The sequence below is a fragment of the Coenobita brevimanus genome, chromosome 57 (genome assembly GCF_032717465.1).
Source record: "Coenobita brevimanus isolate Jiangsu-jjx chromosome 57, ASM3271746v2, whole genome shotgun sequence".
NCBI lineage: Eukaryota > Metazoa > Arthropoda > Malacostraca > Decapoda > Coenobitidae > Coenobita > Coenobita brevimanus.
The window spans coordinates 1,948,009-1,971,364 of NC_137010.1; the positions used below are offsets into that span (position 1 = coordinate 1,948,009).

At 41.0% G+C, this 23,356-nt stretch overlaps 2 protein-coding genes across 2 annotated transcripts; one reads left to right on the forward strand and one right to left on the reverse strand.

Annotated features, from left to right (window-relative positions):
• Positions 1-1,689: 1,689 nt before the first annotated feature.
• On the reverse strand, positions 1,690-14,724 carry LOC145402240 (cytoplasmic dynein 2 intermediate chain 2-like). The gene is made up of 11 exons (XM_080274361.1): positions 14,337-14,724; positions 12,249-12,327; positions 11,643-11,742; positions 10,946-11,073; positions 10,136-10,257; positions 9,264-9,376; positions 8,367-8,577; positions 6,691-6,853; positions 4,289-4,456; positions 3,547-3,755; positions 1,690-1,893 (listed from the first exon to the last, which is right to left on the reverse strand). The coding sequence occupies exons 1-11, from the start codon at positions 14,399-14,401 to the stop codon at positions 1,764-1,766; spliced, it is 1,488 nt and encodes a 495-aa protein (XP_080130487.1). The 5' UTR covers positions 14,402-14,724; the 3' UTR covers positions 1,690-1,763.
• A 572-nt stretch (positions 14,725-15,296) lies between these two features.
• LOC145402241 (cold shock domain-containing protein CG9705) lies at positions 15,297-22,909 on the forward strand. The gene is made up of 4 exons (XM_080274362.1): positions 15,297-15,340; positions 19,379-19,486; positions 20,587-20,709; positions 21,163-22,909. The coding sequence occupies exons 2-4, from the start codon at positions 19,389-19,391 to the stop codon at positions 21,329-21,331; spliced, it is 390 nt and encodes a 129-aa protein (XP_080130488.1). The 5' UTR covers positions 15,297-15,340; positions 19,379-19,388; the 3' UTR covers positions 21,332-22,909.
• Positions 22,910-23,356: the final 447 nt, after the last annotated feature.

Sequence of the window (23,356 nt, forward strand, 5' to 3'; positions counted from 1 at the left end):
AATGTGAGGAAGAAAGTCTAACAGATCACATAAGAACACGTTGGATTCTAAAAGGGCACACATATATGGAAATGTTGTTTATTGGGAAGAGTGTCCAAGTTCAGCCAAAACTGACGTACTTGTGCCTTTCAATAATCCACATTAATTCTTTCACTTTACAAAACTGTGTTATCAAGACACATAAGATCACTGCTTTGCTCTGGCTAACAATTACCATCATAAAATCAAACCCTGAGTGAATAAAAATCCTGAAACACAGCTTATTCCTTAACATAATCTAACATAATTTGTGATAATATATTCCTACATCATTAAAACTATGCTGAAAGTAAACATTAAGGCAGCAGAGTGCATAAGATTTCAGTTGCTATTACATTATTAGGTAATGACTAGAATGTGGACAACTTTCTTACATGGTACAGTACAGTACTTACAGCAACAACACTATTATCCCATTTATTTGCATCCACACAACAAAAACTCCTTAATCATCCGTCCACTGCTTCCTGAGAGTGATATGATTAAAGGGCTTTTTGCTCAAGTTCAATTGGCTCTTACGGATTCTCGCTTACGTGAACAGCTAACAGACATCATTTTATGTCACTTATGCACTCAAATATATGATTCTACACTTCCACATTATTTTAATTAGGTAATACAGTACTCCTAAAAGATACGTGAAGCAATGAAGATCTCGTTATGTTCAACACACATTGTTTCACACTGTATTACTCTAGTCTCCATATGACAACAGCTGAAGCCAATGACCATGATCAATCTACAATCTACAAGTACACATATTTACTCTTACTTGATGGAAAGCAATGAACCATGTGAGAGCAACAGGTAAATTTGAAAAAAGAATGCTATATGTATGACTAACTGACAATACATGGCACAGAAAAATTATATGGAGATGTGATGACAACATGGCAATAGTGCAGTGGTTCCCAATCTTTTTGGTTCTGTGGCCCCCCGAGAAAATTATGAGAAGCTCCATGGCCCCTATATAACTCAGATCGTATATTTATATTTTTTTAATATTTGATATTGTGCAGAAAATGGTAATTACCCCAATATACTTAAGGCTAAACTAGCACAGTAAGGTATATTTCATACTTGATTTCTGTCAGGTTTTACCCAGACCAAATACCTTATAATATCTTATATTACCAATAAGGCCCATGGCCCCCCAGTCAATGTCCCATGGCCCCCTTGGGGGCCATGGCTCCCAGGTTGGGAACCGCTGCAATAGTGAGACTATCAGCTGTACAAAGTTACGTGTTGACAGTCATCTGATTTCCTTGGCATCTCTGCCTGTCTGCAAAGCGATGATGTACGACTGGGGCTATTTATGAAAAAGTGGTCTTCAAACATGGAAAGGAATGCTGACCAAAAACAAAGGCACTCTGGTATTTTGTTCAGGCAAACACATGACTGGCTCTCCATCTACAATGTGGTGGCCATTCTGTTAGTCTAGTTGTTCATCTGTCTCATCCCTTCACTTCTTCTCCACACTAATATTACAGTTAGTAGGACAGGGACATAAATCACAGAAAATGGTCAATACTCCTTCATGCAGTGTAATTAGGAAGCAAAATATGATATCAAATGACAGCTATATCCATACTTTGACTTCACAACACTGATAAAAGACAAATATACTAAAACTTAAGTATTGATATGTTATAGATCATTACATATCCTTATTCTGTCATAAAAAATGAGAATAAACTAAGAAGTCTACAGCTCCTTACACATCCTTATTCTGTCTGCACATTCATGAGGGAGCATAGGATGGCTGCCTCGTTGGGGAGTGGGGAGACTGCCGAGATGGGGAGCTGCCACACCTGTATCCTTCCCAGCTGGTCACCCACACTCAACACCTGCACACTGTGGGGAAACACATGAAAATTACACGTATGGTCAAAAACTAGGTCCATTTGCCTCTCCCGCCTCTATAATTATGATCATTGGATTCATTCATTCATTCATTCATTGCCAGACGCCATGTATCCCAGACAGGGTGGCCAAGGGCTTAGAGTTAATTGTTTTACAGGGAGGGGCACTAATCCTCCACCAACCCCACTAGACGTAGGGATGCCAAGAGCATCTGGTGTTCCCAGGCGGTCACCCATCCAAGTACTAACCAGACCCAACGTTGCTTAACTTCGCTGATCGAACGGGAAGCGGTTATCATTGGATTCATAGATGCTTAAATGTGATGTAGTGGATTGAGGAGCATATCATCATTCACCCACAGGTGATACTATGCACCTCTGTCCACTATGTCTGGTTTAAACAACTATGAATTCTGCTATGAGAAAGAGGCAGGGGAGGGGAAAGGACTTCTGTATTTGATTGTACTTAGGGATGCCTGTATGACTCCTTCCTGACTTATTGTATCAAAGAGAATCATCTATGGCTCGAGAAATATATCAAGCTTCTCACATCTGAAGAATACTGCCCAGCTGTGGAAAGTGAGATATCATACACCCTTTTGTCTTCCACTGTAGCATCACAAGCAAAATTTTATTAACACTTCTCTGTCAGCTGTGGCAATGGAAGGTGCTACATGAGATTTTCTAAACAGCAACAAAAAGCACACACCAAAGAGTATGAGCAAGAAGGATCCAGTGTTGCAGATGGGGGGAGGGGGGTAGTAAATATGAAAGACAGGGCACAAAGCTGGCATGGGATTGTTGACACTTTTGTTCATGGTAGTTCACGGTAGTACAATATGGGACACATAGTCACCAAATATTTCAACTCTTCTCTTTCCCACTTTCTGCTGCTGGCTGTTACTCCTGAGCTGTGAAAGGCTTGATATAGATGAGAGAAATGTAAAAGATATACCCTACGTGTTAGGAAGATGCAGTGCAACAATAGGCAAAGTTTTGTCTCTGATTGCACCTCACTGAACACACTACAATATATCACAAATCTAAGCAGGTCAAGTACAAAATGAATGAGTACAAAACCCAAACTCCCAATTCTAATATTAAATCATCATCATTATCATCATCAATGCAACTCTCATGCCCACCTACATGTAGCATGGTGAGGGGGAGAGAGAGTGAGAAAAAAAAAAGGCAACTCTCAAAGCAAGCAAACACTCTTTTTTTCTTTTTTCCAATTAAGCTCCATGGTGGAAATGGAAATGGAAAGACAGGCAATGGATGGAGAGGGGAAAAAACTGGTGAGGGAGGAAGAAAGGGGAAAGTAACAGAAAAGGGGAGACAGAAAGAAAGATCCCAACAGTTGCTATTCCTGTGAGCCAGCATGAACGACCTCTTGGGCTTAAATATGATTATCTGACAGTAGAAAGAGACAAAAATCCTGCTAAACACTAATTCTATTTGTATGAGAATTTCTTTGGCTTAATGAAAGAGGAAATAAGACATCACTGCACTAACAACAATAAACATACCAAAGCAGCTACGAAGGATATAGAAAAGACAACACTATAGTATAGGAACTAACCACACACACACACACACACACACACACACACACACACACACACACACACACACACAGATTTACTTTTTCCGATTAAACTCCAGAGTGGTTATAGGGGCTGGTCGTTCGGCAACTGGTATGGTCAAAACTGGTTGACCTGACTTGGAGATGAGGTCAAGGAGAGCAACCTGACCCGTTACCTGACCTGCTGCCAGCACAACCGGGCGTGAGGGGCACCACCTGGCACATGTCACCCCATCCTGACTGTGTAGGGTTGTGACGGGCTTGTTTGCCTGTGAGGAAGGATGGAACAAAGTATCAGTAAATGAAAATGATTTCTCTCTCTCTCTCTTATTTTGTGATAGGATACAAGGAAATGGGCTGCATAAACAATGATGGGATGTAAACAGATACTGTAGGTAATTCTATCATCCAAGGAGGTTTTCTTTTATGTCAAACCTCCAAAAACTGTGACTAATAAAAAAGGAAACGATAAAAAAAAGACAGCTTATAATAACGTCCAACTGTAAAAGCACAAGACACTAAAATCAAAAGGGTAATCTGCAGACACACAAGCCTTGATAAATACAAATTCATAAAACAAGCGTGTAACTAATAATTCACAAAGAAACCATTAAAAACAAAATGGGTCATGAAAGTCCATCTGAAATGGCATGTGCAGCCTGAAGTGATTGTTGGGATTGTCTGCACTGTGAGAGTGAGGTGTATGAGGTCATGAAGCAACTCATAAAAGTGGTTTGTAACTCTCAACTCATACAGAAAACTCGTTCAAACAGCAACTCCTGAAAGTGGCACATAATCCTACCTGGAGCAGTGTGTACAGCCTAATGTGGTCATCAGATCCTGCGGTAAGCACTGCATTGCGATGATATGAGGAAAACTCCGCTGCCACCACTTTACCTGCATGGGGAGCCAAGGATGATGACACACATGACCTTAACTCCATGCCAGAGAGTTCAATGCCGGTTGGGGTCTGTAAGAGAATTACAATAGTGGTAGTAGTACAGTAATAGTAACACCCCAGGTCTCAGGTTCATCTGAACAAGAACTCAATGGACTGCAGGCCAAAGCTACCCTTCTTCTGCAGTCCACCATCCTTCTTTCAGAAGATAAGGAAAGGACTGAGGGACATCTGTATAACCAGGCAGCACCAATTCCCAGTTCAGGAGTACCACATGAAGGCATCCCTCTCCAGCAAGGTGCCTGGTGATCTACTGGTTAGAACACCCAAGTTAAAATAATGACCTTGCAGTGTTTTGAGCCACATGAGCTGACTTTTTTTTTTTTTTCTTTTTCTAACCATGTCTTGCCAACAGAGGAAGTAGGCTGGTCATCTACCCTTAAATGTACTGGACTATCACAGCCTAGTCTTTGGCACCTATACCTTGATGGGGGTAATATGGGATTAGCTGTTTTACCTCTCTATGTAGGCCCTATCCTTCTTTGACATCCTTTTATGCTTACAGGCTGGTCACTCTCATCTTAAATATCAGGATCAATTGCCTAGCCCTGGGCTCCTACGCTCCTCATGGGGCAATGTAGGATTGGATGATGGATGGATGGATGGGAAAAAAAAAAAAAATCATGTAGGTCACTTGGATACATATACAATAGAGAAGGAAGTGGTAGGTGGGGGCACTCACCATCCACTCACTGGATGTAGTGCTGCTCTCGAGTGTCTGCCCTTTCCTCTCCACCATCCTTCTTTCCTTCCATCCTCTTCTGTCTTCTTTTCTTTCATTCTTTCCTCGTCCTTCTGCATACGGGTGACTGTACAATTCCTCTTCTGTCTCTCTTTCCTTCATTCTTTCCTCTTCCTTCTGCTTGTGGGTGACTCTACACAGAGTGACATGTCAAATGGTTTCCTGTACACCAGGAAACCACTTACTATGCTGGGTGGTAACCATATAACCAAATTTTGGTGACTGGTGGTTTAGTGGCACTTCAATCAGATTGAGCCGGTAAAGGTTTATATCCAAGGGATGGTTGGGGTATATTGCTCATGTAATGCCACTCAGGGATGAGTGAGGCTGGTCACTCTCAAATTTCAGGACCAACTTACCTAGCCCCGGGCTCCTGCGCTCCTCATGAGGCAATGTAGGATTGGATGATGAATGAATGAAAATGAGAAGTAAACAAAGACAGATGTATACAGTAGATACCACACTGACAGCAGATAAGCTAAGATATAAACTGAGACAGAGAGATATGAGATGCTATCCAAAATTTTCTGGATTAATGCTATACAAAACTGAAAACTCACCATAGCTCCCATTGGCTGCCATCACCCTCGAAGTAGTTCCCTTGCACATCAATATGCCGGTCCCAGCACTTCCTCCATAGCTGGAATGCTCCCTGGAAGTCCTTTTCGATGAGTGTCAAGCACTGCCTGCTATTCTTTCTGGATGACTTCAATGGTGTCAAAACGATGCCCTTTCAGCTTGATCTTCATTTTTGGGAACAGAAAAAAGTCACACGAGGCCTGGACGAGGTTTCATCTTCTAAGGTGAGTCCAAGAAGCTCAGTGCTGACATCGATGCACTGCTGCATTTGGTCAGCTGTCAGGAGTCTGGGGACACATTTGGCTGCAATGTGGCACATGGCCAATTCTTCAGTGAAAATCCTCAGACATGTCCCGTAACCAATTCCCACCTCCTCACAAACTTCGTGAATGCTCTCACGTTGATCCTCATGGATGAGTTGCTAAATTTTTGTGACATTTTGAGGAGCTGTGCTGGTTGAGGGCCTCCCTGTGTGGGGGTCATTGTCAACCGATGTTCAACTGGCCTTGACCTGCGCATGCCACTGAAACACCTGTGTCCAACCAAGAGATTGTTCAACAAACACTTGTTGGATCATTGCCAGGGTCTCTGGTGCATTCTTCCAGAGATTCGCACAATAGCTGATACAAATTCGCTGTTCCATTTTTATGTACATCTCGAAAATCGCCTGATGACACATGCATGACAGCAAACAAATGAATGTCACTCATCCCCACACATGCCTAGCTCCACGCTGCATGGCACACTGACTCACAATGCATATCAGTACTGCCACCTAGAGGCGCATCACACTACTACAACCCGTTTAGGCGTTGCGATCCCAGTCAGGAAAATTTTGGATAGCACCTCGTATCTAAGTGTACACAGGAAGAAAAATTAATGTGAAAGGAAAAGCTGGACCACATTACCTCCAACATCAACCCACCTGGGAGGCAGAGTTGCAGATAAATACACCTCCTCCTTCACTGCCCAGGACAAACAGAAGCTGGTCCTCAGAGTTGAAAGAGGCAGCAGTGATGCCCAGACCAGCACTATCACTCACTGGCGTCCGCATCGCTCGACCCCCATCCTCTCCTCGTAGCAGGTAGCTGTGGGGGAGGAGGAGAAAACTAGTCATTCATGCAGTTTAAACCAAATGTTACCCCTTTCAATCCAGTGACATGTTTTACCAAAATATTCTGGCACTGACACGGAGCCTACACACAGTGGCGCTGTGTACCCTGGATGAAAAGAAGCTGGTGCAGCATCTATTCAAGACCCAATCTTCTAATTTTTCACTGTGCCTCACCATAGGGAAAAACCCTCGTCCACCACTGGCAAGGCAAAGTCTACCACAAGGGAGTGCTGATTTCCTGCATGGTGTATATATTGTACTGTACCTGTAGGATGGCCTGACAGAAGCAGTTGCTTACCTTTCATTCCTTCCTCTTCTGTCTTGCTTTACTTCATTCTTTCCTCGTCCTACTGCCTATGGGTGACTTTACACTCCCTCTTGTCTTTCTTTCCTTCATTCTTTCCTGTTCCTTCTGCCTATGGGTGACTCTACACTAAGTGGCAAGCCAAATGGTTTCCTGTACACCAGGAAACCATTTACTAATCTGGGTTGTAACCATATAACCAAATTATGGCCCCTGGTGGTTTAGTGGGTAATTGTGGCGTTCCAATTGGATTGAGCAGGTGAAAGTTTACATCCAAGGGGTGGTTGGAGTTTATTGCTCACGTACTGTCACTCAGGGATGAGTGAGGCTGGTCACTCTACTATAAATGTCAGGACCAACTTGCCTAGCCCCGAGCTCCCACGTTTCTCATGGGGCAACATAGGATTGGATGCTGGATGGATGGATGGACTAATTACACAACATCATATAAGACATACTTTAGTTATTCGTACATCCCAATACTTTATTCTACAACGGGCTCCCCCAACATCACCATCAGTTTAATCTCAAAATCCAGTCACACACTATGTCAAGATCTAGAACAAGATTTCCTAGTCTTTTCTAAGGACACAAATCAAAGAAGAAAGGAACACCAAAGACCAGTTTCCACCCCTCCTGTACCATGGGAGGTATGAGACTACTTGCAAAACAGGCACTGGGCACTGAAGCTGTCATGTCCCTATACTAATACAAAAAGAAGAAGTTTCCAGATTCCAGTTCTCATCACCTTTATTTGCCTTTAAAGACATGCAAGGAGAGAATAGATAAGTAGAGCTGTATACCATAGTCCCTCCTATACCAACTTATATCCAATCTAATATCCCATAACCTGGCTGTATGATTTTTACTAATTAGACATAAATGTGTCGGTGAGGTGGATAGGAAAAGGAAGACGGGGAGACTGAGGAAGAGATGGAGGATGTGGTGGAAAGGTACATGAATAACAGTGATATGAACCAGAGGGAGGGCAGACTGATGGAAGAGGACAGGGTGACATAGTGATTTTTTTTTTTTGCCACCCTCTGTGGGATTAAGTATGTGGCTGCAGATGGATAGAAATATAGATAGATACAGACAGGAAAGAAGATACAAAGATAGACAAATAAACAGATACAGAAAGGTAAAGTGTCCTGTAATAAAACAACATACACCAACAACACACCCTGCCTTGAGGGTAAGTTGCTGTTTGGCGACACTGAGGGTCCACACAAGGACATATCCAGTTGTTGTTGTGGCAACCAGACTGAAGCTGCTGGAAAGGTAGTCTCCCAGCTCTGCCCATGTCACTGTTGTCACTGCACCACCACCACAGTCACCAGTGGCCATTGGGGTCACCTCCTCTGTTCTGGACAGGTCATACACTAACACCTCACCTGCAAGTGCAAATAAAGTATGTCCTTGAAGAAAGAAACCTGTTTTGTACACAGGAAAAATCATCCAATATATTACCAATATGCCAGGAATTGAACCCAGGACTCTCAGGTGAGAGCCAGGCAGCATACCACTACACCACGATCAGTTAAAAGTTATATCACATTGTCACAATCTTGTAACCAATGTCCCTCTGCCCTCAGCTGTGGGTCTGAAGAGGATGAGATAACCCCCTGGCACTCAGGCAAGTAGATGCTTTTAATCTGTCCCAAGCACTTGCAGCAAGTCAGAATGAAGAGTGGTATGCTGCCTGGCTCTCACCTGAGAGTCCAGGGTTCGATTCCTGGCATATTGGTAAAGTATGTCCTTGTTGTAAATCACTCACCTGACATTCTATTTTGCTGCTACACCTTCAGTAAATTAAAGACGAACTACCCACTTAAATATAACTGTTACATATCAAATATATTCAGAGGAACTACCAATTACAGTTTCATTGTCACCTACCAAGCACAGCTGTCAAAGTCCTCCAATTTGTAATAGCAACTGTGTAATAAAAGCTGTGATATTTTAAATCATCTCCCTCACTTTATAATGGAGACTGCATGTAGTGGGGATTCCTGACTCCATCAGTTAACAGGTGCCATTTTTAATTTACTCTTGCTGCTACCAAATCAAGTGCTCTGACCGTTGAATGTGCCGGCAGCAAAGACAGCTGGGTTGGTGGGGTGGAAGGCCAGACACAAGACACATGATGACGCCTCAATCACACGCTCAGGCTGGTTCGCATCAAAGTCACTCCTGTAATAATGTGGAAATAAGGCTGAACTTCTATCATCATCACCATCACCAACACCATCACTAATCATCCCAACCCTTATTCTCATGTTACGATGGGATGAGGCTGGACCCAGAAACATACAAAGAGAAAGAACAAAAATGGGAGAACTTCTACTTAAGACTCAGAGACACATTCATAGGCTGGCAGTTCCCTCACCTAGTCATACCAGTGCACATGAAGGCATCTCTCTCCAGCACGATAATATCACAGTGAAATGGCTAACTGACTGACAACCCTCCCAGTAACTCTTACTGAACTGAAATGATGCACAAAACATTCAATTTTCACTCCAACAGGTGCACCAGACCACTACATCACCAGACAAAATTTGTCCTAAGGCCTTTTGGATCTCTAACTTTTGGCAATGTCACTCTTTTGGCAACAGTATCTTTTTAATATCCTACACAGCTTTTTGACAACGGCTGAAAAAATATGGAAATATTAGGAAGAATACATCATCATCATCATTCTAGTCCAGTTCCCACCAAATAAGGACATCAAAAGACCTGGGATGTGAATAGTTTAAATATAAAAGTGAAAAAACAGGTAATGTATCAAGTAAATGGTGACTGATGAGCCTTTTAAATTCAATCATTCATATAAATCTTAGACAATAAATAAGCACACTTATTCTTAGGGGCATTACATTATAAAATGTAGAACAAAGAGTGCAAGTATTATTCTCTCTCTCTCTCTCTCTCTCTTGCTCACCTACTTACCTATTAACATTCCACACAGCGAGTGTCCCAGTATGGTCGCACCAATTCTCATGTTGGTTGGACCCATATGCCACTCCGATCACTGCCCCTGTTGTGCTCCAGTCCAGCCCCGTCACCACCAACTGCAACACAGAAAAAAACCTTGTTACAAAGTTCATTATGATTACCCAAATATAAATGTTTAGCTATCTATTACCAGACTTTTTATTTCTGGAGGGGGTGGCCACATAATGACTGCCTATGTGTACCCTTGTTCTCTGCCATTAGGGTGCCCATCCTCCAACTCAAACCACTGTCATTCACAAGTCCAGTACATCACAAACAAACACCCTACAAAAGGACCAATAGGTTTAGTGCTGATTGGTTTCCTTTGCACAGTAACTCCTCATTACAAGTTGCCTTTATGATTATTATTTTGCTCTAGTCCACAGCAAGTCAGAGAAAAACTGCATATCACACTTCACTGGCTACCTCTGAAGTTCATTTACCTGCTTCTCCCAATTTCCAGTACTAATTATATGGAAAAATTTGTATTACTGGCAGTTCCCATTATTACAGCATAAGTGAGGGATGTGCGGTAAAATACCACAACTTTTTACAAACAAGTGCTGCTGTAGATTGGAGGAACTAGCAAATTAACTTCTTACATAGCTATGGAACTTCAGAAGGCAATTTTTCAGTCACACTCCAGAAGACTTGATAGCAAAATAAGGATGAAAAAAATATACATGATACAGTATTGGGTATCTTTAGTTATGACAGTCTGTATTTTGCAACACATCCCATTTTATAATAAGTGCCTGTACTCACCTCCGGGTCAGTCTGTTTACATCGCAGTGTATAGAGTAGCCTGGCCCCTACCCCCTCCTCCTCTTCAGCCCTTAGAGCGTACCCAGTAAATGCCTGGCTTCGGTTTTGACGCTCCAGCTCTCGTATCACTGTCGATAATCATGGAATGTAAAATCAGGGACAAAAGACAGCCATTATATGTGACTTTTCTAAACCTATTTTATGAGCCTACCGGCTAAATTTGGACATATATATATTAGAGTGGCACTACTAAGAGGTATTTGTTCGTGGGTATGGGGTTACAAAAACAGTACAACAAAAAATTTCACAAAAACAATTATTTCTGACTCCACAGCAACTTATCATGTGCATCTCTCAGCAAATACTATATTAGCAGCAAAGTAAGGAGCAATTTAATGATAAACTATCAAATGAACACAGTAAATACGAACTATTTGCACACCTACCCTAAAGAGGAAAATGCACTGAAATAAAATACAACTCACAAAAAGCTATGTCATCATTGTAATGCAGCCCCTCAAACCACAACACACTGACCTACCTTAAGCACCTCATCCCCAAAGCACTGACACTCCCACACCAGAACCTCAACAAAAGGTTTCTTAGGAGCGCCATATTTAAATGGCCAGTTTTCTGCAGTCCACCAGGCTCATGTCCAGGTAAGTCTGGTGTCACACCAACAACCACAAAAATATACCTTTGGGTGCAACACTCTGCAGGAAGGCTAGGAGTGAGGCTTCATCATACTGTGGCTCGGCATGGGCCTTGGCTTCTTCCTCCTCAGTCTGTGTGCTGGCCTGCAAGAACAGACAGTTTTGATTCCAACAGTCAATGAATCACTGTAAGTTTGATGTCTGCCTATCTATCTATCTATGGCCAGATGTCTTAATCCTGCAGGGGCTGGGTAGCTACAAATAAATTGCTTCCATGTTACCCTGTTCTCCACCATCACATTTCCCTCCCTCTATTTTACTTCATTCTCACTCATATACAGTATGATACCTCTCCATTTCATACTCAGTCTCCTTCTCACCCAGTCTCCCTCCAACTCACTCACATACACTTTCCTATTCAATCTTGTAAGAAAACTTAAAGACATCCCTTATGCCACATAAAACAGAAATAAAACTGGCAGAGCAATGGTTTCTTTATATAATATTGTCAGCATTAATCTTCTCATGGTAAGGACAATTTAAATATTCAGTTCAATGTAACACCAAATGACTTCATTCAGCTGAGAGTACCATAAGTCATAAAATCCTCAGAGTTTTAATACTGTACTAGCAAGATTTTGAAGCCTCACCTCTGTCTGTTCAATAACTTGACACTCGCTATCCTCACACTTCACCTCATCTGCCTGGGTGCCCCCTGATGTCAGCGACCTGAAACACACACCAATATCAGCACAGTTATACCTGTAGCTGGTCTGCTCTCACAAATGGAGCTGGGCCATTCCCACATCTTGAAAACTAAGTTTTGGTTGCACAAAACTGGATGAGCTTTGGTTATGAAGTACAAATGTGTCTCATTGGTTAACAGTCAAATCAATCCTTCAATCGGACTACATGGCCATCCAATAAGACGAATGTGGTTTGAGGTCTCTGCTAAGCTAAAACTAACACACTACAGTACAGTTATTTAGTTGTTGATGAATGAACACCATTTCTTCACTCAAAGTTGTCTACAGTTTACTAAAAAGTTGTTTTGAAGAAAGAAATTATTATTATTATTTTTTAAATCTAAACCCTCATATATGAACCAGAACCATTTCTTATGAAGGCTGCATCTAGGCTAACCCCTACAGTTCAAAGTATCTTCTCATCTGAAATAAATCATCAGGAAACAGAAAAATAAAACAAAAAGGCACTGCACTGATGAGAACAAAAATACTGTCCTAATTCGGCTCCTACTGTAATTCATCCGTCTTCCTAAGGATCCTACCCCTTCCTGTCTGATGTACCGGTACAGTTGTGGCCACGAGTTCTTTTACATTTATATTTACATCATCATCATCCACACCTCTTTTCCCATCATCATCATAAACAACACCTCTTTTCCCACCTTCATCATAATCCACATCCTCTTTTCCCATCATCATTATCATCATCCACACTTCTTTTCCCATCATCCAGAGAACAACAACCTGACAGAGAGATACTGGTACACTAACCAAAATTCTAACCAACTGAATGGACCACACTCTCATTCACTCACTACAGTATATAAGCCTCCAAAATCCTGACCATCTCACAGGCAAAAATATCCACACTTACACAGTTACATTCTCAAAACAATGTTGAAACCTAATGAGATCTTGTTATGGTACTGATCATACCTAACAGAGATTTGTGTTTCGTTTTGGCTGATTACTTGTTATTTAGTGGCAAAATAAGCTAATACTACATCAATGGGCCTACATCATTTCTATACTGGGTACCATTTCTTCACAGACTGGAACATCTTAATGCCCATCTGTAACAGCTCAGCATTCAATATGGAGAGGTAGCTAGCACCTTTCTGTCAGACATGGGTAACCAGCTATTGGGTACTGTAATAATATTCAAGTATAAAGATATACAGGCTGTCCAATCCTCATCAGATGTTAAGGATGTGTTCTAATGAATTACTGGTACTTTTTCCATACCGGTACTGCTTGTACTGTCAGCTGGGAAAACAGGGTGATTAACTATAGAAGAAGGTAGCTAATCTAAAGGCCATGGTTAGGATTACAGCAGCAGTAAGTATACACTCACGGACTACGATTACGGCAACTGTAACCTAACCTAACCTATTTCTAACCTAAATGAACCACCAAACAACTGTTAAATTCTTGCGGTTTAAGCTGAATTGTAGTGATATTAACCTAACCTAACCCAACAACTCTAGCACTCATTACATGTATAAAAGCTCTGTATTTGCCATAATCGTAGTCTGTGAGTGTACCGGTGTGTGTATAATGACAGCTGCCATAATCCTAACAACTTCAAATCTTGTCAAAGTCATCAGTCCATATTCTACCTCCACCTGCTATTCCATAAATTATACATACAGTTATGTCAGGTGGTTATAATCATCAGGCGGGTCTGGTATGAAGAAGCCATCAGTCCATCATAGTTTGGCATCCATGCTTCTCTAGTTAGGTTTCCACCAAGTTTTTTAGCACTGTGCCCAACTGAGGTGGCTTTTTATGATACTGCAAAGCAAGTACTAAATATTCAATTCCTCTCTTCATTTTTTTATTAAAGATAATTGTCTGCGATATTTCTAGTACATGCATTAAAATTATATTCCTTAAGAACACAGGCTTGCAAGAGAACAGCTTGAACTGCTGTCTGATGGTCATCAAATTTTGTCATGGTCTTAAATTAAAAAGAAAAAAAAAAATACTCACTGGCTGGTCTTCCAAGTAGAATCGATGAATATTGTAGAATCCTTAGGTACACCCTTTGAAAACATAATTCTCTAGGGTAACTGGTGGCAAGAAATACCGAGAATGATAGTTGTTGACAATAATTTCTCTGCTTGAATGTGGCTTTAGCTTTATCAATCATGCACTAAAATCACAATACTTTCACAAATTACATTCCCACGTCGATCCACTGACAAAGATGATTTTAATGTCTGAACACCATTTTATCAATATACACAAACAACTTGATTTGCGGCTCAAAATTACGTAAAAGGCTGCTAGTGGGTAATGAGACGAAATAATGGCTACTTAGCTAAAATAAAGATCCCAAGAGTACAAAATTCACAACCCGCAGTGACTCACGCTGGAATGTTTTGTTTATTCTGTCAAACGTTCGCGTAGGGAATCCGGATTTGGGAGTTTTGGCTCTGCAGTTGCCCTTAATTAACTTTTTAACTGCGCAGAATACACAGGTGCTACTTAATTACTATTGCAAAATTTCTTTAATATTGCTCAGTATTAATAGTCGCCTTCGTTGTCTAAGTTAAAGGACCCATATTACCGATTATATTGATATACTAACCATAAGTACGGACTCTGGGTGTTAGTCGCTCCAAGGTACCCACTTTATGTAACTATTCGCTGGAGGTGTGGCAAAACTCACCTTCTTCTATTATTGTATTTGTATTTGGCATAAAAATAAACACTTCAGTCAATCCTTCATACCTTACCCTCGTTCAGTCTTGCACTGACCTTTACGAATGTTAATTCTTACCCAATATTTAAATGTCACAGTATTGCAAGCGTCAAGGCCTCTCCCAGATACACAGATTATAAGGTAGAAATCTCTTTTTCTGACCATGGCTTTTTTTTTTTTTTTTTTTGGCACATTAGGCTCCGTTGCGTTATATGCCTTCAGTGCCAGCGGAACGATCGGCGGAGGTGGAGTTATATCGCGTCTCTCCATATTTTACCTCATTTAACAGGTATTATGAATATATTTTTGTTCGTAGGGCATGGAAATTAGTTTAAGAATGACGTTAAGTGTTAGTTAAATTACCCTAGACATCATCAAAGACTGAAAAAGCAAGAGGAAAGGGAGATAGTGACAAGTGGGTAAATACGTTGAGCATTGCCGGTGGGGGCGTTTGTGCTGCGTTATTAATGGTTTTACAATTGTGGCGCCAGCTGTATGCATTTTTCTTTGTATTTTTTGGGCAAATTTTGGTGACCTCGAAATTTAGGAGTTACCATTCATAGGATCAGCGAGCATTGCTTCCACAGTTTGGTTACGGTACATGTTGGAGAGGGTTGCCTTCACGTGGTGGCACTGACCTAACTGTGCGGCTCCCCTGCCCAGTTATACAAACATCCCCCAGCATCCCCCCCTGTTATAGCCCAAGAAAGGTCGATGGTGGACTGCAAGACTCCAGCCTGCAGTCTGCCTCGTTCACGTTCCGAATGAGCCAGCCGAGGCAGCAAATGTCACTTTTTTTTTTTTTCCTTTTTTTTTCTTTTTGGCAAATTTTTGGATCGTACTTCAGTGGATTCACCATTTGTTTTCAACTTACCGAAACATGAAACTTTTACCTCCTTCATGTCTCTGGTTGATCTATGAGGGATATAGGCAGGAAAAGAAGAGGGTATTTGTAGGCTCAGATGTACAGACAGGACAAGGATTAAGTGGACGTGTAATGCCTCCTTGGATGTGAGGCTTGCAGGGGCTAGGATTGCAGTTGAAGAGTTGAGAGGAAGGATGGGATTTGAATGCATTGGTGTTGTGATGAGGAGTGGTAGATTGAGATGGTTTGGGCATGTTGAGAGCATGAAGGATGAAAGTTGGGTGTGGAAGGTGAGAAGTGTGAATGTTGGGGGTAGGGTTGTGAAAGGCTAACCAAAAATAGACCAGGGACAAGGTCATAGAGTGTGACCTCAGGGATAGGGGACTGAACAGGGAGGCTGCCAGAGATTACACAGCATGAAGAGCCAGCATTACAGTTCCAGCCTATGCATGCAAGCATGTCGGAGCCTTTATAAACAATATATGCACCATGTTTGACAGATATTAACATTTGATCAGGAAATATTATCAGTACATGCATCTTGTTGACTAATTTTACTGATGTTAATTTTTTCTCCAGTCAGATATAAGAACCTTCCTCCTAGATGCTTATATGTTAACTATCAAACGCTCTCAACACGTGTCATAGCGGTGTTCTGGTGGCGGAGCTTCCCAATGGCTTGCCAGGGGTGTAGTCTGACTCTCATGGAATTGTTTGTTGTTTGTGGTGATTCACAGCAACTGTTGACTCTGTTAAAAAGCCACTTACTCATCAAGGACACAACAAACTGTAGTAAGTGCCAGAGTGTACTTAGGTTAAAGGAAGACTCACTTGTATTCCGCTGTGACAAGGTGCTGCCTCGAGGACACAGAAGTAAGAGTGTCAGTAGAAGATGCAGGTTCAGAAAAAGTGTAAGAAGGGGGACATTGTTTGAAAATACTAGTTTGGAATTCAAGGACATCATACTTCTGTGTTACCTCTGGTGCTGCCCATCAAATAAGCTTTCATTTGTGTGTCGACAAACTGGACTAAGTGTCAAGACGGTGGTTGACTGGTACAGCTTTTTCCGTCAAGTCTGTGTGTACTACTGTGAGTCTAGGAAGGGACCCATAGGTGGAAAAGGTTCTATTGTTGAAATAGATGAAGCAAAGTTTGGCCGCAAGAAATATAATCGTGGCCGAAAGATTGAAGGACAGTGGGTTATTGGAGGTTTTGAACGGGAGACGAGGAACCTCTTCTTTGTACCCATAGAGGATCGAAATGAAAGTACAATTCTTGGAGTAATCAAACAGAAAGTCCTCCCTGGTACCAAGATCATCACAGATTCTTCACCCGCTTATCGCAAACTGCCAGAATTGGGTTACGGACATGACATTGTGAAGCGCTCGAATCACTTTGTGGATCCTGTGACCGGTGCCAACACCCAGCACATTCGGCGAGCCTGGAGAGATGTTAAGGAAGGTCTGCCAACATACGGTAGGAGGAAGGAGAATTTTGTTGGTTATCTGGCTGCTGCTATTTTCAAGAAGGTCTTCCTTGATGAACGACAAGCTTTCCACGAGTTCCTTCTGGCTGCTGCAGATTTATTTCCTCCTGATTATTAAGGTAAATTGGTTAAGATTCGATTTAACTAACTGGCTGTTTTCAATATAGAAAGAATTTATATTGTCTGGATATTTGATATGGTGCTGGTATGCCTTTCTTTATGTTCAGCTGTCTTTGGAAGGGTTAAGTTTTGCAGGCTTTGAGTCCAGTTTTTTTGTATTATAAAGTAATACAGGTATATAGTACTAGCCATCAACAATTATCAGAGAAGTCATTTTTTTTAGGGGGGAGGGGAGGATTAGGTCTAAAGATTGCAGCTTTCTTACAGGAGTTTGGTTTGGCATGGGTAGATTTTTTATGCTCTTTCCCTTCAGAGGGATTTCCTAGTTAGTTGTGGGCTTCAGATTTAGGTCCAACGGACTTAAGCAAAGATTGCCAGTTTGGGAATTAAGACTGGTATTTCCCTCATAAATGGAGATTTTTCTAAGGAAATGAAGGCCAGATCTGAATAAGATACAATACTGTACTTCAGAGAATGCCAGGAAAAATATTTTCTAATGAAAAATAGGCAGTTAATTAAAACAAATTGTAACCAGTAAATTTCCGTACCTTCTGCTGTTGGTTAGGTCAGGTTTGGTATGGTGTGGAGCTATGGGTTTAGTTGCTTTACTTATAAAATTTTTATTTTTGTAGATACTGGTGTGAGTAGTTGTGTTTAATAAACTGACATGAATTAGTAATTGGCAATACAGGTGGTTTCCCCACAATATATACAGTATTGTAAATTTCTTTTTTTATCCACCCAAGGGTCACTGGTAGACATCAGGAAGGGCATCCGGTCATAAAATGCTACACGCTCCTGTCCAAAGTCCTCTGCCCAGGGGCAATGCCTTAGCCCTTCGGGGATACCTGGCGTAAAACCAAATTATTATTATTTTTATTATTATTAACAACAAAAATGTTGCATCTGTTATGTTTGGAATTGCTGTGCCACAATTGTAAAATATTACCTTGATGTCTGTTGGCAAGTGTTTACTGGGAATTGTCAGCTGAAGATATGAGCCAGTCTTTTGATAAAGTACCGGTAATTTTTGGTGGGAAATATTGAAAAACAGACGTAGCTACAAATTATTACAGACAATAGACCTATAACAGCCATTGATGCTTCTGTCAGTTTCTCTCTCTCTCTATCTTTCTTCAGTAAAGAGCCTAGGGACCCAGGATTAGGCTACTTAATCCAGACATTTAAGGTGAAGGTGACCAGGTGCTAACCCCTGAGTGACATTTTGTGAGCAGTACTGGTAAATCCTAACCACCTCAGAGCTAAACCTGTAAGAATCGTACTCAGCTGGAGTGCCTTAACCCACTTGACCACCAGGCATCAAATTATTATCATTATTATTATTATTATTATTATTATTATTATTACTATTATTATTACTACCCCTTTTTTTTACCCATCCATATCGTAACGAGACGTAGATTGGAAGACGATGATCTATCTATCTATAGCCAGGTGCCACAATCCTGTAAGGGATGGCAGTTTGTCTCTGAGTTAGTTGTTTTACAAGGAGGGGCACTAACCCTCTGCCAACCCACTTGTTGACATGTAAGGAACATGTATGGGTTGGTTCTATGGTTATCACCCAGCGTTGTAAACGGTTTACTGATTGACAGGAAACCATGAAGCATGTCACTTCATGTAAAGCCAGCTGAAAGGGAAGGAAGAGTAGTAAAAAGTGACAGGAAAGATGAGAGAAATAGGAAGTGAGGAGGGCAGACACAGATAAAGAATGATAGAGGTGAAGGAAGAAGGAGGTGGCACTGCATCAAGTGAGTGGATGATAGTTGCCACCACCTACCACAAAAGATGATGGTGATACCTGTAATTACCTTTTTTGCATTTTTCCCCCCCAGTCCTGGTGCCATGTCTTCCTCGGGCAGTGTGACCCCTGACAGCCCCAACAAGAGCCTCCTGCAGATCCCGTCCCCCATCGTCACCCGACGCACACGCACCAAGTCCACGTGAGTTAATGCTGTCACCCCTTAATGCCAACAGCCGTAAGTAGCAGAGTTGTTGTCACTTATTACCAGTGTTATTATTATTACCGGTACAGTATTATGATGGAGTGAGAAACTAACAAGGAGTGTGTATGTGAGTGAGGTGGAGGGAGGGGAAAGGGAAGGAGAGACCGAGGAGGAAATGGAGGGATGGAGTGGAGAGGTATGGGGCTGTGAGCTGGGGGGAGGGCAGTGAAATAGCGGGGGTCAGGGTGGCATGGAGGCGATTTGTTTGTGGCTACCCCTTACGGGATTAAGGTGTCTGGCAATAGATAGCTAGATTATTATTTTCTTTGCTGGTATTTTAATTTTTGCCACTAGATCTTTTGTCATTCATCATTGGTGTTAATACTTTTTTATATGGCTTGACAACTGTGTAAGTTAATAAAATTGTACTGGTGATGATGATGCAACAACCATTAATTTTGGAAATAACAGGGATCACTTAACAATGAAGCTGCATTGCCAAAAAATTCATCATCAAAGGTGTCAGGTGAATGCATTGTAACTTGGGTTCAGTGGGGATAGGTATATTGTCGAGGGTCACAGGGTCGAAGGGATACTGTACTTGTACCTAATCTATCTAAAACTTCCTTCAGTATAGCTGATAACCACCAAAACACCATGTACAATGCTTTCACAACAGCCACCATAAAACGTCGTTTATGAATATCAGCCATAAAAAAAAAAATGGTACCTCAGATAATGTGATGATAAAAACTACCAGACCAAGGTACATTCACCTCCACTCACAACACTAAAGCTACTTTGAATAATGCATTGCTTAGGCTAATTATTTTGTATACAGCTTTAGAAATGTTAATTACAGGTACAGCATTCTTTTTTTTTTGCCTCTCCAAGACAGTTATTAAAACAAAAACTGAGTATTGTTAGTCAGAAGGGGATGTGAATACTCTGGAAATCTTAAAGCTAAATTTTTTACTGGAACATCATTGAGGAAGGGATACCTTTACAAGTTTATCACTGGTATCATTGCTGTTGATGTTATAATCAAGACAACTCAAAAAGCCTAATATGACTCTCTTGTTGGTGTTGTTGGTCAGGACGGAGATTGCCAGCAGTAACCCCGAGGTGAAGGGCAAAGTGAAGTACTTCTGCCGTACCAAAGGTCATGGCTTCATCACGCCCGAGGATGGCAAGGAGGACCTCTTTCTGCACATCTCAGAGTCAGTACAGGATGATCTGTTCTAGAGTGAGATATTGTGTGTATGTATGTTTGCATGCATGCATGTAATTATCATCATTAGTCTGTACTTACTGAAAGTTTAGGGTGTGTAATGGCAAAATGCCACTGTAATTGGAACAACTTTGAGTGAGGAATGCTTCTGGGTCATGATTGTAGGATTGAAAGTGCAATGAAGCACATGTTTCTGACTTCAAAACAACTTAATGAGGAACACAGGCAGCAGGGAAAGTAGTTTAATAATGAAACAGTTCTTAGTATATAATGAATAACTATAATATTATTACTGCAGTTGTATACATGTACTCTTAGTAAGCAAGGAATAATTGTAATAATATTACTGCAGCCCGTATAATTTCATGTGACCTTAATATTCCCCCCTCAGAAACCTTAATTGTATCCCTAGCAATCTTTACAACCTTACTTTTGCACACAGCATTGAGGGTGAATACGTACCCCTGGAGGGTGACGAGGTGACATACCGCCTCTGCCCAATCCCCCCCAAGCGCGAGAAGTTCCAGGCCACACACGTCCGCATCATCAACTTCACCCCTGAGGTTCACCATCGCTGGGATTGCAAGCCAGAGGAGGGCAGTCACCACTGAGGATCCTAGTTGGGCTGTCCTTCATTCCTCTTGGTCTTGGTCCTGTTCCTGTTCTTTGAGTTCTGATTTTGCGGTCTCATTTATGTTTTTCGTGCTCTGATTTGGGGTCTCTGTGCGATCATCTTCTGTTCTTTGCCATCTTGTTCATGTTCAGATTACGATTTCTGAGTTTTTATTTTATTCCCAGTAGTGTCCTGTTCTCTTTATCTGTATTCTTACTTTTCCTGCCTTCATTTCCACCATTCCAAATAGTCTTGATCATGTTCTTCATGCCCTGAGTTGGGGTTTCTGTTTTTATATACTGTACCTCATTTTCCGTACCCCTATTGTAACCCTTCCTGCCCTATCTTGTTCCCCTGTCTGTGTTCAGATTTTCTGCACCCTTTTCTTGTTCTCCAAATCTGTGTTCTTATTCTCCTTACCCTTGTTCTTCATAGCTTTTTCTTTCCAGTATTACACATTACTTTCCCTAGGCATACTGAACTCATCTTTCCTCCTATTTTTGGAGTGGTGTATGGATAAGTTAAGTGATTTAGAATTTACAGTGTGTCATTGTCCGTTATTGCAGACACCTTCAGTGTTTTGACTCTTCCTATTCCTTATCTCATTTATCAGTATGCTACATCTCACTACAAGATAAGGAAGTTTTTTATATTTGTTTGTCGTGAGATATTGTAATGTGTTGGTGGGTCCATATCACTTGTACTCTTGTTATCTCTGGTTAAACGCTTAATTCTGCGGTACTGTAGCTCTCTTTGCTCTGCTCTGCTCCCTTCCTCTCCTCTCACATTTATACAGTACCTCTGAACATTATCTGTAACTCATCAAAATACTTGCTATCATTTGCTGTAACACATCTGTATACTTGCCAGTACCTTCTTTAGCTCATGTAAACTTACTTGTACAGTAATACCCTGATATACGATACCTGTAGATGTGATACCCCGGCTTAATGATGGGGGTAGAAATACCACCATACCCCACCTAACGATGGCCAAACCCTGGTTTAACGATGGGTTTTGCTTTTTTTACTGATTGTGATGATAGTTTAGATTAAAATTGTGTGTTTAGGTTGATTTATAAACAGTTTTTAGGCTTAGATTTATGTGTTTTAGCCGTAGGTGGGGCGAACATTGTCATTTTGGGGTACAGTTTACTAAGTTTGATTTTTTCAAGACATATTTACAATTTTCAGCTTTCATTTGTTGGTTTTATTGAGTTATTTACAGGTGTTAGGCTTAAGTTAGCTTCTTTTACAGCTGTTGGGCCAATTAAATTGTCTTTAAACTTGTTTTTCAGCTCATTTGGGTGGGTTTAGGACTTGGTTGGAAGGGAAACCCAAGGCTGAAAAATGCATCCCGTTACTTTACATGTTAAACCTGCCCTGATATACGATACCCCGCCGAACTATGGGTTTTTACCTGACCAATTGCATCATTAAACTGGAGTATACCTGTGTTATATGTTGCCCATCTAAATACTGTACTTATCTGCAGATTATCTTGATACAGTATTTGTGGATAATTTTGGTATTCCATCTTTGTACTCAGTGTAATTCTCAAGCTCAATTAAATGCTATACTGCATCATTTTTTGTAGCCCATTTCGTTATAGTTTTGTCATTTGCACAAAGATACAAAGGCTCGTACATTCTTTTGGCTTTGTTACATATCCTACCTAAGATTTCCATTTTTACCTCACTTCATTTTTTTTTTTTTTCTTTTTCTCTTTTCTTTTCTACTCAGTCATCTTCCTACTTTTTTCATTTCGTATTTTCCCGTATCCATCCACTATAATTTTCCCTTTATTTGCCATATCATAGTTTTGTGATTTTTTTTTTTTTTTTTCTGTATTCATTTTCTCCCATCCTTACCATTCCTTCTCCTTCCCCCATTCTCCCACATCCATTCCCATCTCATCTCTCTCTCGTTTCCAAATTTATGTGATATTTCTCAGTTTCCTTATCTTCTTCATTTTTATTTCCATCTAGTTTTTCCTTTTTCATCCTCCGTCATCTTTCCTTTTC